The sequence below is a fragment of the Patagioenas fasciata genome, chromosome 13 (genome assembly GCF_037038585.1).
Source record: "Patagioenas fasciata isolate bPatFas1 chromosome 13, bPatFas1.hap1, whole genome shotgun sequence".
Taxonomy (NCBI): Eukaryota; Metazoa; Chordata; class Aves; order Columbiformes; family Columbidae; genus Patagioenas; species Patagioenas fasciata.
The window spans coordinates 9,189,664-9,203,481 of record NC_092532.1 but is presented as its reverse complement, the minus strand read 5'-3'; the positions used below and the strand labels follow the sequence as shown (position 1 = coordinate 9,203,481).

At 49.2% G+C, this 13,818-nt stretch overlaps 1 protein-coding gene across 1 annotated transcript; it reads left to right on the top strand.

Moving 5' to 3' along the window:
* The first annotated feature begins 4,334 nt into the window (after window positions 1-4,334).
* On the top strand, window positions 4,335-12,624 carry CYB5B (cytochrome b5 type B). Its single transcript, XM_065848136.2, has 5 exons — window positions 4,335-4,545; window positions 9,492-9,620; window positions 10,153-10,179; window positions 11,306-11,337; window positions 11,940-12,624. The coding sequence occupies exons 1-5, from the start codon at window positions 4,393-4,395 to the stop codon at window positions 12,028-12,030; spliced, it is 432 nt and encodes a 143-aa protein (XP_065704208.1). The 5' UTR covers window positions 4,335-4,392; the 3' UTR covers window positions 12,031-12,624.
* Window positions 12,625-13,818: the final 1,194 nt, after the last annotated feature.

Genomic DNA, 13,818 nt, shown 5'->3' with positions numbered 1-13,818 from the left:
CACGCTCACACCCGCTCCTTGTACTGCAGACACCTTCCCCTGAACCCGCAACAACACCACAAGGTCCCTGTTTCAGTGTCTCGGGACAGAGATTTCCCCAGAGTTATTCAGACTTCGCACAACGAATCTGAAGTGCTGGTTCCAGTGAGCCCAGCGCGAGGGCCAGGACGAACTGGTGGCCCGAGGAGGCCAAGCAGATCCTCCCGGTTACAGGCTGGTTCTCTGCCACTGCGGGATGTCCCTTGCTCGGACACGGTGCGGCTTTGGCCCAGGGAACATGACTGACACCATTCCAGACTATCGCACCTGAGGTGGAAATGCATGTGGAAATTCCTCTGGAATGAGGTTGTCCTGGACCCTCCCTTCCCGCTGGCCCAGCCAGTGGAGAAAGAAACAAACACGAAAAAAATCCCTGCGAAAATGGAAAACAGTAAAACTGGGAGGGAATTTTTCATTGGCAAACAAAGGAAGATAAAAATAATCTGTGCAGTAAAGAGGGGTGGCTGGTCACCTGGGGCAGCGGGACCACCCCAGGGACAGCGAGGGATGGAGCACAACCCTGTCACACAGCTGTGGGATGGTAGGAAGGATGCGCAGATACCAACAGGCGGTTCCGGGGCTGAGAGGAGATGATGGAGCGAGGAGAGGGTGTGTGACAGGGGTACAGCCCTGGCAACCCAGCTGGGGCAGCCCTCCCCCCATTTCAGTCTGTGGGGCCCACTGTGTGTTCACAGCATCCAGCGCTGGGGAACCCGCCCGGAACTGGGATTGCTAGAGATAATACAGAAACACAAACCACTGTCCAAGAACGTCCGGCGATGATGAATGAGGAGGACACAGGGACGACGGCAGTGGAGTGGGAAAGCACGTGGCCTTGCTGTCCAGTTGCAGCCAGTCCTTGCCTGGTGTCATCAGCAATATTTCAGGAAAAGGTTTGGTGTTTTGCATGCCAAAAGAAACACCAAGCAGGAAGGCACAAATTACAGTCGTGTTTGTGCTTTTTAGTCTTAACTAGGTGATTTATGGATTTTGATTAAGTGATTGTAGATGAAAGAAAACATCCCAGGGAACAAGATCTGCATGTTGCTGCGGTCTCGTGTCTTTCCATATGAGTTACAGTGGAAAACAGGAAAATCAGCAGGGCAGCTGGTCACAATGTGCAGTGCCGCACCAGGCAGCCGACCTGTGCTGAAGGGCTTGCTCTCTTGACACACACCACAGATTTCTGACTTCTGTTTGGGCTTGATAATGGTAAGGAAGAAAAGCGATTGAATTCTGTTGCTCAATAAATAAATAAATATAGAACTCGTTTGTTACCAGGCTCATAATTTGTGCTTGGAGAGTCACGGACCAGCATCCACTGTGTTACACAGCAGTGCAAAACAGATCCTGTGCCAAGTAGTCTTAGAAAGGCAGTGATCATCTATGGAAAAACAGGCAGCAGCGAAACATTGTCACTGGAAAAGGGAAATTTTGAGGAGGGTGACAAGATTGGTCTGCAAAATATATGGAGAAACCCTCCAAGCACAAGAGCTGCGGAGAAGGAAGCACAAAAGCACTGCACTCATTTGGAAATGCATCGAGCAGGATGCAGAGAGCAATGCTGTGAACCGATGTGCGGCAAAGGCGGGTGCTTCACCCTGACACCGAGATAGGGAGGAATGTGCTGGGTAGGGTCTAGAAAGAGAGACATGGTTTGTGATGCAACCAAGGGATGGGGCTGGCAGAAATGACTTGAAAAAGATACACAGAAGGGATGAAAAGAAGAGGAATAAGCTCAATATTTAAGCTATGTTGAGAGTGAGCTATCAATTAGGTAACTGTGAAGTTTCAGAACAACAGGCTAAGACTTGCATTAATATCAGATTAAGTAAATTTACAGGCTTGCCCAAACAGAAGATTTTGCGTTTACAGGTGAAGTATCTGTATTGCTGCGAAATCGCTGGAGAGGAGGCTGGGAGCTCGGCGCCCTCCAGCCTGCAGCAGAGCTTGGGAGGAGAAGGAGGCCAAGGATTTCCAGAGCAGCGCGACCTTGGCGGCAGCTTCGCACAGCCCAGGCATGCACAGACAGCACTGGCTCTGGCACTGGGCCTGCCAGAACTCCCTGCAGACGTTATTGGGCAACAGCGCGTATGAGTGTGCATTTAAAGGAGGACTTCACGTGCACATGCATTGCCTTGGTGGGGAAAAAAAAAAGCTAGCATAATTGAAAGCCCTGAGAGACAGAGAAATACTCCAGCTTTATGGCTGCATCAAAAAATGTCCTAAAGTTTAATTTAGAGGATGGCCCCACAAAAGCCTTCAGTTCACTGGAGCACCAGAGCAGAGGCAGGGCGGTGCATGCAGCCATGTGCTGCGATACCTGCCAGGCTGATGGAGCAGCACAAACCCCCGTTTGCTGTGCCAGCAGAGTGTGAGTAAGAGTTCTGATGAAAGACAGCAAGCTGGCTGGAACACAAGGTAGTAAGTGCACCTACAGGACAAACACTCTGTGCTACGGCTGTGAGAATCAAACCTCTTGAGGTACGAGGGCTATACAGCCTGCATGAGGAAAAGTCACCACCAAAACTACCAAAGGACGCAAAGCATTCAGACAAGTTCAGCTGTTGCTGTGGTGTATCCAGATTTGTAGCTGACTCTCTAACGGCGAACACACTGACAGCAGGAGGGAGCTGACTCCTACACAGATTAGATTGATCTGGCTCAAATGCCATCTCTCTTCATGCTTTATTCTTCATGTCCCACAGTGGCTTTATTTCTTCTTCAACTGCACCTCCCTCCCCATTTCCTCGTGCAAATCCGGCAGAACCAGGCCAGGCCAGGTCGGTGTATGACAAACAGCTGCCATGTCTCAGTCCAGAATTTCAGCCATGTGTGAAGGTTGTGTGTTACAACAGCAACTGGATTACACACTAGGGTTGGCAGGCACCACCGGAGCGATTTCCTTCTCCCTTGTCACGGATGACACCCTGCTTTTCTGCCAGAGTGACCCAGATCTGTTTGATGGACAGCCTGGAGTCTCCGGGGACCTGACCTGTCTTTGTCCTGAAGTGGGTTGGACAGACAGCACAGGCAGTTACCGTAACATCCTGGAGCTGATAAATCTCCCAGGTTGCACCATTAGGTACGTGTCGTTCCCACAGAGATCCTAGGTACAGGTACGTGCTTCACTTTAGCTCCTTTGAAAATCTCAAGTATAGCAAATAGCACCAATGTTCGCCTGCTCAAATGCTCTTTGCTCATTCCTTTAATCTTTAGCCAGTGTTGGTAACAGTGTCAGCACTTCTTACAACATGGGGCATTTCTGCCTCCTCAGTGGTTACGTTAAAACAAACAGTCCACTGTCCAGCATTTTACCTGTACTGCAAGGGTAAGAAATTCCACAGCCATGAATGCAACTTTATGAATGAAACCCATCAGGTTTACAAGTTACTTGGGCTCCTGAGCTTCCAAACTGTTCCTCTGTCCCCAAACCTGTTTGATGTGGCTGGCAGGAACTTCCCAAGTGACCCACACCATACCTACACCCTTAGACACCAACACAAATGCAACAGTCTAAGGACATCAAAGCACTGGCTCAGTTTAAAGATTGGTGAGATGACTATTTATTTTATATACAGGCAGAAAGAATCGAAACAAAACGATAAGTGCAAAAGCAGCTCCGATTGGCAGTGGAATGAAAAGGCTACCAAAGGAGCAACACCGCTCAGCCAAGGGACTCTGACAAATGGTTCTTGCCAGCACATCCTTCACACCTTCCTGATGAAACAGCCACTACTGGGACTCCCTGTCTTCGCACCCATCGCATTTGCTTCCAGGGACACCCTGATGGGCCTGTCACAGAGATGCGGCTCGGCCCTGGGAGGGGATCTGCGAGCTCAGCCGGTCCCGGACAGAACAGGGACTCCCGGTTTCCACAGGATTTCCATCCCCTCGTCCGCTCAACAGGCCCGACTGGGAGAGTTACCAGAGACCGGGATGGATGCGGCCGCGGACAGCCCACTCACAGGCACCTCGCTCGGGTGAAGTCGGGCAGCACAAAGCCGTCGCTGCCGGGGGAAACGCGGGGTCCTGGGCCGGGTGAACCGGGGGCTCGGTTGAACCGCGGGCTCGGTTGAACCGCGGGCAGTCGGGGCCGAGGGCCAACGCCTTCCCGCCCTACTACTCTGGCCGCTCCCTATTGGCCCACGCCCGGCGTCGGGCCCTGCCATTGGCTGCAGCCGGCGCCGGCAGTCGCCCCACCGCCCGTGCCGCTCGCTCCTCATTGGCCAGCGGGCTCGGCCGGGAGTCGCCACGCACCAATAAGCAAAAGGGAGGGGGGGGGGGGGGAGTCGTTACGGCGGCTGCCGTGGGCCAAGCCTGTCGTTCCGCGAAGCCGCCGGACGGGCCAGCATGGAGGCCGGGGAGCGCACGGAGGCTGCGGGCTGCGCGGCGGAGGCCGGGCCGGTGTACACGCTGGAGGAGGTGGGGAAGCGGAACTCAAGCCGCGAGGCCTGGCTGGTGATCCACGGGCGCGTCTATGATGTCACCCGCTTCCTGGAGGAGGTGAGGCCGGGCGGGGCGGGGTCCTGGGCCCGTCCTCTCAGGGGCCGGCGGGGGAAGGACGGGGCCTGGGGTGGCGGCTTTTGCTACAGTGGCTTTTACTACAGTGTCTTGAGCTGTAGCCAGTTCTACACTGTTTATGGCTTTTGTAATGAAAAATGTTGCTTTCCCAGGACCGTAAATGGCTTCTGGCTGCTCGCTCCTTTGCTCACCCATGTCTGCTGTGTGTTCTCCAGCGCTGCTCAGAGGCGCCTCGGTGTCAGGTGCGGGATCTGAAGGGCAGCTGCTGTTCTTGGGTCTTTGCTGCTGGAGAGAGTCTCTTGGCACCCAGTGTGCTGGAAAGAAAAGTGCATGGTGCGGTGGGATGGTGCCTGGTGAAAGCACAGCAGCTCAGTACTGTGGAGCAGCAGAGGCAGGAAGAATCAGTTGGTCCTCAGCTGTTTGTTTTACAGGAGAACTGAAGGACCAGTTGCACATATAGTCACGTGTGTCTGCAACAAGATGCAAACTGTACCGTAAAGAGCTTGTAGTCGGGGTGGGAAAGGGACAAACCTACATAGTGCGGCCCTAACTCAGGAAGCTGTTAAATGGTGGAGCAGAACTAAGGTGCTCAGATTCCTATTGCAGGATCAGTTCACAAGACCAGGAGTTTTGCAGCTTGTACGGGAGGATTTTCAGAGCAGCTGACTCCTCGTGCACAGCCCATCCTGTGTTTGGGTTCCCAGACTAGGCCAGACCCGGCATCCGTCACATTCCTGAGACAGTGGAATGCAAAGCCGTGGGTCCCTCTACCTCTGCTGGTCAAGTGAAACGGGCAGGGTGGCGGGTGTATTGTGGAGAACTTTGTTACTCCACTAGTTTCTGACATATCTTGCGTTTGCCTGCATCTAATGTCTAGTACCAGAACCAGGGGACATCACGGAACCTGGAGCAAGATTCAAAACAAACCGTGTTTCTCCATGCAACAGCAGACCAGTGACTGCTCGCCAAAGGGTGTTGTGGATGCAAGAGGGTTAAGTAAATTCAGGGGAAGAAAAGGCAAAAATATGGAAAAGCAATTTGCTGTGGGTTTTCTAAATAACCATGCAAGTTTCAGAAGAGACAAAACCAGCTGGATGTTGAGACGGTACTTGCAGAAACAGTGTGCCTTGTCTCACACTTGCCTCTGTGTTCCAGTTGTGGTTGCTGCTTATCGCTTTACAGGCTTACAAGTTGGAAAAATGTTTTCAGTGTGTTTTTCCTCAGTGTGGATGGTGCTGCGTTTTGGAGCATGGACACTGTGTCATGGTCACACTCTTCATCTCTGTGTTCTCCTTATAAGGCAGCATCTGGTTCATGCTCCCTGGGACACCTTCAGTATTAGAAATGAGCCCAGAAAAACGCTTCACTGCCCCCAGCAAGCCAGGCAGTGAACAGTACATTAAACAATGCTTTGAATGTTACCTTGAGATGATATTTTGCATTGCCCTTTGTCTCATTTTTGTTTTTCTGACATGAAAAAAACCTACTTGGTCTGGGGAGAGGCAGAAGAATAAGGCCAGTGTTTGAAGTGTGCCAGCGTGGCTGACACAACGCTCTGCTGTGGACACCCCTCGCTGACGTAGTGAAACTTGTCAGCATAGATCAAAGCCTGATTTGTTGGCAAAAATACACTTTATATCTGTTACCCCACTGTAATCAGTTGAGTGACAGGAGAACAATGTGTAGCTGATCAGAACCAGGAGTGTTTGTCTTGTTTAGAAGTTATATTTGTTTGATAAATGGTTCTGCTTGGGAGCTCTGAGCTGCTGTGGCTGCAGCTGTCAGGGCTGCAGTGGGTCACGTTCCCCATGTGGTCACTGAAGGGGTGTCTAACGGGTGCCTTTTCTGGCCTTTGCTCCCCAGCGATGTGGCCAGGATTGCTGAATCCCGCTGGAGCGTTACCTCATGGTGCTTGTGCAATAGCAAAGAAGCCTCACTGCGAAAAGATTGTCCAATTTTACTTTGTGATTCGTGCAAACTAGGTACAGCAGGTCAGCTTTTAGCTCAAAATCTGTACATTGTTTGAAGTTTGTTGACCAGTTTAAACTTCCGATTTACTTTGTTATCTACTATGTAACAGTAGTAGATTTTGCTACTTATCACGTAGCAAAATTCTACTGAATTGTAAGAATGTGAACAAAATGCAGGAGATGTGCAAAGGCAGCAGTTTCATAGGTGTTTCTGAGACTGCAATCTGTGCTTCAGAGAGCCTGCGAGCACCTGGAGTTAGTGCGATTATTTGAAATCCAAGATGATTTTATGGCAATAAATTTTCTCCCGAATCTTGGTGACTGGACTGCCAGAATACACATTATTACTCCTGATTGCAGCAGTCTCGCAAACTGGGTCTCTGGAGCCAGCTTGGAATTTGGATAATTTGATGCAAACCTCGCCCTGAAATGATGCTTTTGCCAGCAGCTGCTGCAGCGGGAAGCGTTGGGGAGCATGGGGAGGTTTGGGGTGTCCCCCAGACCCCCTGGCAGAGCAGCTTGGTCCCCTCCTGCTGCCCCTCTGTTGTTTGCAACACTTTCAGTTTTCATGTTTTCTTGTAGGAGCTGCAGCTTTGAGAACTTTTGTGGCAAAGTAAATGTCTTCCTGTATAAATAGTCTGGCTTTGCGTTTGCTGGGGTAGGACAAGGTAAGAATTGTCTGGCTGCAGCTGTGGTTGTCTGGACTAGGGAGTCCTTTGAGAAATACAAAGTGCCAAAATGTTGTGAAGTTTTTTCTTTTGGCTTGGTGATTATAGCAAAAGACAGATGTGAATAAATAAATATTTTTCTCACTTGTGAATTTAACAAGTGCATAGAAAGGCTTCAGACCCAAACATGTGAAGAGGAGTAAACTTTACTGTCCTTCTCTTGTGCTTTTCCATTCTCCTTGTGTCTTGTACGAGCAAAGACTGGATGCCCCCAAAAGCCAATATCTGCTGCACGTTCCCCGTCACTGCAGGTTTTTGCCTGTCCTTTTAGGACAGATGATGAGGAAAGCAAGGTTATCTTCTTCAAACTCAGTTCTGATGTTTTTCCATCTGAAATTAGATTTCTGGTGCGACATCCCTAAGGAGTTCTTCTAGAAGGCTTAAAGTAATTGGCCAGCTTTCTGTCCCCTGGATTCTGTGGATCTTTGCAAGTATGCTTATAAAATAGTCGAAAACTGGGTGGTTGTGTGAGTGACATGCACAGACAGTGTGCAGCACCCTGCCCTGGGGACCAGGGCTGCAGAGATTATCCGCAGGGTGCTCTTGCTGCGGCCCATGTTCCCCTTGACCCCCTTGCATGGACAGAGACATGTAGTGAGCTTGTTCGCAGCCACCCCACGGACTATCCCTTCCTTTCCTCGTTCTGTAGGTGGGTTTTCTGCCAGGGCAGCTCCTGATCTGCCTCCGAGATCGAGGGAGTAGGAGGGTCATTGTGGGAGAAATGACAGTGAGACCTGTAGCTGGGCATGGAGGGCACGAGCGAGCAGAGCCGTACTTGGTGTTACAGCTAAAGCCGTCTCATAACTGACTGACCAAACTGTGTCCCTGACCGCAGACTTGCCCTTCAGGGCTGCTGAGAAAGCTCCACAGTGATTTTGTTACGTACCTGGACAATCAAGGGATTTATTCAGAATAAAGAGCTCTGAGATGAGGATTGTGGGATTGGCTGCAGCAACTCACTGGAGTAAACAACTGGGCTGATTTTGGGTCCACACAGGGCATGTTTAGTATGAGTCTGACAGCCAAGTGGGAATATTGGGGCTTCTGGCAGCAAAACCAGAGAAGCTGAAGGAAGAGGGAGAATGACAACTGTTCTGTGCCTGTGGGAAGGAAAAGGACATTACAGAGAGAAACAGGTGTGCTGGTCCTTTGATGTGAGATGTCTGACATCTCCAGTTCCAGGCTGGGAGCTGGGAATGGAATTTCAGGCAGTGGAGAACAACTCTTGTCCCCTCAACTGCGTGTTTGGTGCCCGATGCGCCAGAAAACCAGGTTAGTCCCTGTGTGTGCACTCAGGAGCTGGAAGCTTTATTGGTTTGACTGGATTAGCTGGTAGTTTGAACTGCACTATTTGTTCACACTCACACTCTAAAGGGATTGTACGTTGCTGGCCCTGGGGTTAGTGCTTTCCATTGCCAGTCCGTTCCTTGAATTCTGGTACTGATTTTGCTAGAGAAGAGCCCAACCCATCACGGAGACTAGAACTGCAGCAGGTTTTGTCACTTGGGGCGGCTCGGTGTGACAGCAGCGGTGACCCTGCTGCAGCAGAACCGCCAGTGTCGCTGGGGAGTGTTCTGTGGATTCAGTACTTTTGTTGTTGAACCTCCTGAAACTCTGAAATTGGTATATGGTGTCAAACAGTATCATTTTTCTTGACATTTTATGCTTTTTTTCCCTGATTGTTGAGTGGCGGTACACTGGATCAGGTTCAGTATTTGTGGGGTTACAATGGAGTCATTCCTGCTTATGCCACTGGAAAACACAATGCACTTCTCCTCTGTTCTTCTCCGTTCCTTGTTGCATTTCAGAGAAAGGCTGTCAGCCAAATACCCTTGTCTTTTGTGCAGTAGTATCTGAATAGGATTTCTTCCACTGATGCCTGTGAAGGCAGCATTGGCTTGTGCTTCACTGGCAGCTGAGTTGCCTCAGAAAAGTTCTTAAGGAGAAAATCCCGCAGGAGAGGCTCCTCTGCAAGCAAGAGATTTTGTATTATTTTCTTGCGCAAGTCCATTACAGAATCACGGGAGGGTTTTTATTCCATGCGTGGTATTTCCCAGGCTGTGCTGCACATGTTGTTCTCTGTCAGCTCTTGAAGGAGAAGTCAGACAATTGAGTCTTTGGTAGTTTAGTGGTGATGTTGGTTTGAGGAAGATTTAGAAGGAAGGCTGTTGAGTCTCTTGGTACCTTTTTTGCACCTGGCCCTTTGCTCACCTGAAATATTCTCTTCCAGCATCCAGGTGGAGAAGAAGTTTTGCTTGAACAAGCAGGCAGAGATGCCACCGAGAGCTTTGAAGATGTTGGGCATTCCACAGATGCCAGGGAGATGCTCAAGCAGTACTACATCGGGGAGGTCCACCCGGTAAGGACACAGGGTGGGACCGTGTAAAAGTGTCACGGTCCTCTGTGTCACACAGTAAACACACACACCAAAATGTGTCTTGAGAAATAAGTGAGTAGTTCAGGGATTTACACAGTCTCTGTCTGGGATTTCAGCTGCGGAAAGAGGATTGCTGAAGAAACAAAACTAAACAAGTCTTCTCTTTCCAGCATTCAGAGCAGATTTCTTACTACAATTAAATCAGTGGCACTTAAAGAAGTTAATCTAATTGATTCCCTCCTTGGCTGGTGGTGCCATAGCATCCCCTTGCCTTGGAATTTCGAGTTCAGGAGAGTGAGATCACAGGGGTGCAAAAGCCAGCCTCCTGCCTGCTACAGAGACCTTTGGTGCCTTTGGGTGCTGAAGGAACAACTCCTTTGAAAACTGAGTCCAGGCAATTACCCCTGTGATGAGGGATGTGTACAGAGTAATTCCCTCTGTAAACACTGCAGGTTGCTCTTGAAGTCAGTGCTTATCTTTTTCTCTTTTTTTTTCCCACCCCCCCCCTTGACAGCATGATCGTAAAATAGAAGGTTCGAAGGTAAGCTATTAGTGTTTTACTTTTCCATTGTAGTTTAATGCTGTTGAGACAATATTATACTCACAAAATGAACAAAGAAGTTGTCATACACTTTTTTTTTTATAATTTTCCCTGTGGAGCCTGCGGCTTTATGTTTACACAAACTGCAGTCATGAATAAATCTTGCAAGCAAATTATAGCTTTGTTTTTGTTCTGAAGCTCAGCAGTCACTTCTGTGAAACTGGAAGTGTTTTTTTGTACGCTCTCTCCCCTGATATCAGCATGTTATTTCCACACCTTGAGCCACAGACCATTTTTTGTGCATTACTGGCTATGTCCTGACCACTGAACTGTTAGTGTTGTTATGCCTGAGCCAGGAGACGGGCACAGCCACCATGGGCTTGGCTGTGAAACAAGAATTCTCTGTTAACCACCCCGGTAATCATTGGTGTTGCTTAAAACTCAGGTAGTCCTGGATTAGAACAGGGCATGGTGCTGCAAAAATGCTTTTGAAATGGATGGGGCGAGGGAACGGGTAATAATAGAATCCCAGCGGAGGGGTAAACATGCGCCTTGTGGGCTCTGCTCAGCCCAGCTGCGGGTTGGGCGGCTCTGCCGGCAGCAGCAATGTCTGTTTTAAAAGCAGGCCCAAGTACAATTTCAAAATAATAGCAGGAGAGAGAAGTCAGCAACATAAAAATAAATAGGAGGGAACCACCAAAAAAAAAAAAAGTTGTACATGTATAGTGTTGTGAGGTAGCTCCCCACAGATAATGTCAATGTCTAGCATCCACTGGATGTATTATGGCAGAAAAGCAAGTGCTGAGGCTCTCCAGAAATTGAGATAATTCCCTTTAGGATGGGCAGGAAACCTGATTTTTGGCTGGGAGGTGTTGATGAAACTGGAGAGCAGCAGCAGCCATCGAGGAAGAGGTTGGAGAGGGATGGGATTGATGGAAAGGGTGTGGAGGTAAGGATGAGGGGCAAACATCCCCAGAAACGTCCGTGCTTGTGACAGAGGGTGTCTGGGAGAGGAGGTGTGTTACTTTTCCTCCTTATTTGTAATCATGTGTTCACTATTGTAGCTTTATTAGCACGTGTTTCATGTTTCTTTTTTCCCCTGCTAACTCCCTCTTTCCTCCTGCAGAATCCAAGTACGACATCCTCAGGCCAAGCAAGGTATAGTATCTCCTTAAAATAAGACTAAGAAATTCAGGGGTTAGGACTCTCTGTTTGGAGAGCTGCATATTAACCCTAATGAGCAGGCAAAAACCCCCAGGGGTATCACTGCACTGCCCTTCCAGCAAGCAGATGGTCCAAAATAAGTTTTTTGGAGGATCTTTACCATGAGCAGCCCCATTTAGTTGCAAGCCCAGGGGTGCTGACAGCCAGAACAGGGCCCCAGTCTTTCGTGGCTGACACAGAACGCTTTGCTGATGCTGAGCCTGTGGCCGCTGGTTTGCGAGCGAGGAGGATCTGCTGTGTCCACCCAGCTGTTTGTACAGCACAAATTACAGCCTGACTTATTTAAGGAAAAACAACCACCAATGACAGAACCCCCAAAGTGGTTTCTGTATATGCCAGGCTGGAAACGTCACCACTTCAGCTGCTATTTTATAAGCAGTGAGCTGTGCGTGCGGGGCCACGGAGGGGCTGTCAGCGCTCCCAGAGGTCCTGGCTGAAACCAGGCGGGTAGTGAGCGATGAACGTCCTGAGAAACTTATTAACTCCATACTTTCTTCTGGTTTATGTTGTGTGTGTTTTGTTTTTTCTCCCCATAGTTTCTGGTCAACATGGCTAATCCCCATCTTTGGAGCCCTGGTCCTAGGGTTAATGTATCGCTATTACTTCTTGGACGGGAGAACCTCTTGAGCTGCCCTTGCTGGGCCCTCAGGAAGCCTGACAGGGTGTGAGAGAGAGCGCGTGTGCGACCTGGGTGTGCAGCTTCCCCCAGCTTCTGCCTCGCTTTTGGCTTTGAGTCTGTCGAGTGATGCTGATATCCATGGGACCAAGCTAATACTCTGTCCTAACTCTGGGACCCACGGACCTGCCGTACTTTCTCTTGCAGTGGCAGAGCAAGTGCGACTTCCCGGTGTTCTCTGACATTTGATTGTGGTCTCCCTTGCCCCTGTGCTCGCGCTCTCTCTCCCGCTCTCTCTCGCTCTCTGCAGTAAACCACAGACAACCTTTTTCTTTCAATGCCTTTTCGTTAAGCCAGACAACGTGAAAGAGCTGGTAGTGAGCCTGTGGATTTGCCTCAGTCCTTCACATAGCATTGGCAGAAATAACCAGCGAGTTGTCTGCAGTCCTGCCCAGAAAAGTTGTCCAGAGATGTGGCTCCTCAGTAGTGTTCCCAGTGCATGCAGGCAACACTAACCGGAGCAGCAGGAAATTGTTAGCTTTGCTACCTCTTTCTGTACATGTCTGTTTTTAACGGTTAAACAAATATAAGTATTTTAAAAGTGATTCTGTTCATTTTGTAATAATTGTACTTGTCCCTTTAAAATGTATATTTCTTGAAACAGTTTATACCTTGAATCCTGGTTTGTTTGGGTGCTTTTGTGTGGCCAGAAGTGGGAACTGACACAGGGCTTCTTGAAACATAGATCTTTTTCTTTCTCACTGAGGTCTTGATTGGATGCATATTGGAAACAAAACTCATTTTTACTTACTGTGAATGTGCACCAGATGGAGAAAAACCAAATAAATCTTGTCTCTTCTCCCCAGATTAAAAGGGAAAATAAACTCATGTGGGATTTGTGTATAATGCTGGTTTTGCCAGGGAACAGAGGAGGATGTTTCTCCCGTCTGTTTTTGTTGACAATGCCAGGTGTGCTTTGTGTGCTGCCACCAGGATTCTTCCAGCACATTGGGCTGTGGCTTTGGGACCTGCCAAATAATGGGAACTCGTGTTCTGGTGTCTGATACCCTCAGCAGTGCTGTACACACTGCTCTGACACTGATGCCCAAGTCAGGCATTGCAGCAAAGCTGATCCTCTCTCTGAATTGCAGCAGGAAGGGCAGCGATGTCCTGGGGTCCTCCATGTCCTGGGGCTGTTCTCTCTTTATGAACCTGCTCTGTTCCACAGAGGGTTGTGCAGAAGGACTTTTTGGGTGTGGAATGACACTCTCCCTTTTAAAAATGAAGGTCAAGGATCTGCGTGGTCATCGAGAATGGCAACTGCTGCTTTGGGCTTTTTGGTCTTTGGCTTTCAAGAATCTAAAGAAATGCCATGTAAATGACTAAAAGCTCAGAAAACATTATTTAGGGTAAGAAGCTTGAGCCCCATTAGCTATCAAAGGGGGATTACAATATCATAGCATGGAGCTGTTTGCACGTGGGATGGAAACTCCATCAAAGGGTTTGTTGATCTAGAGGACAGGGGTCTAAAAAGGCCACTAGTTGAAGATGGAGCATTTCAAACTGGACATAGGTACTTGTGCACATTTATCACAAAGCCGTTAACCATGAAAACACTGTAGTGAGGTCTGGAGTGGATTGTCTATCAATGGAAAGTTTTAAAGCTGGAAGGCACACATTGGCTAAAGCACCATCTCCCTGAGTCAGGCCGGTTCGGGACAGGGGCGGACCCTGCACACGCCAGCTGGTTGGATTCCAGAAGCCTTGAGGAAAGGGGCTGGTGCTGGTGCCTGGCGTGG

Excerpts from the sequence above, each read along its gene's own strand:
- CYB5B (XM_065848136.2), top strand. The coding sequence starts at position 4,393 with ATGGAGGCCGGGGAGCGCACGGAGGCTGCGGGCTGCGCGGCGGAGGCC. Across the intron at positions 9,621-10,152 it reads ACATCGGGGAGGTCCACCCG|CATGATCGTAAAATAGAAGG; the intron begins GTAAGGACACAG and ends CCCCCTTGACAG. Across the intron at positions 11,338-11,939 it reads ACATCCTCAGGCCAAGCAAG|TTTCTGGTCAACATGGCTAA; the intron begins GTATAGTATCTC and ends TTCTCCCCATAG.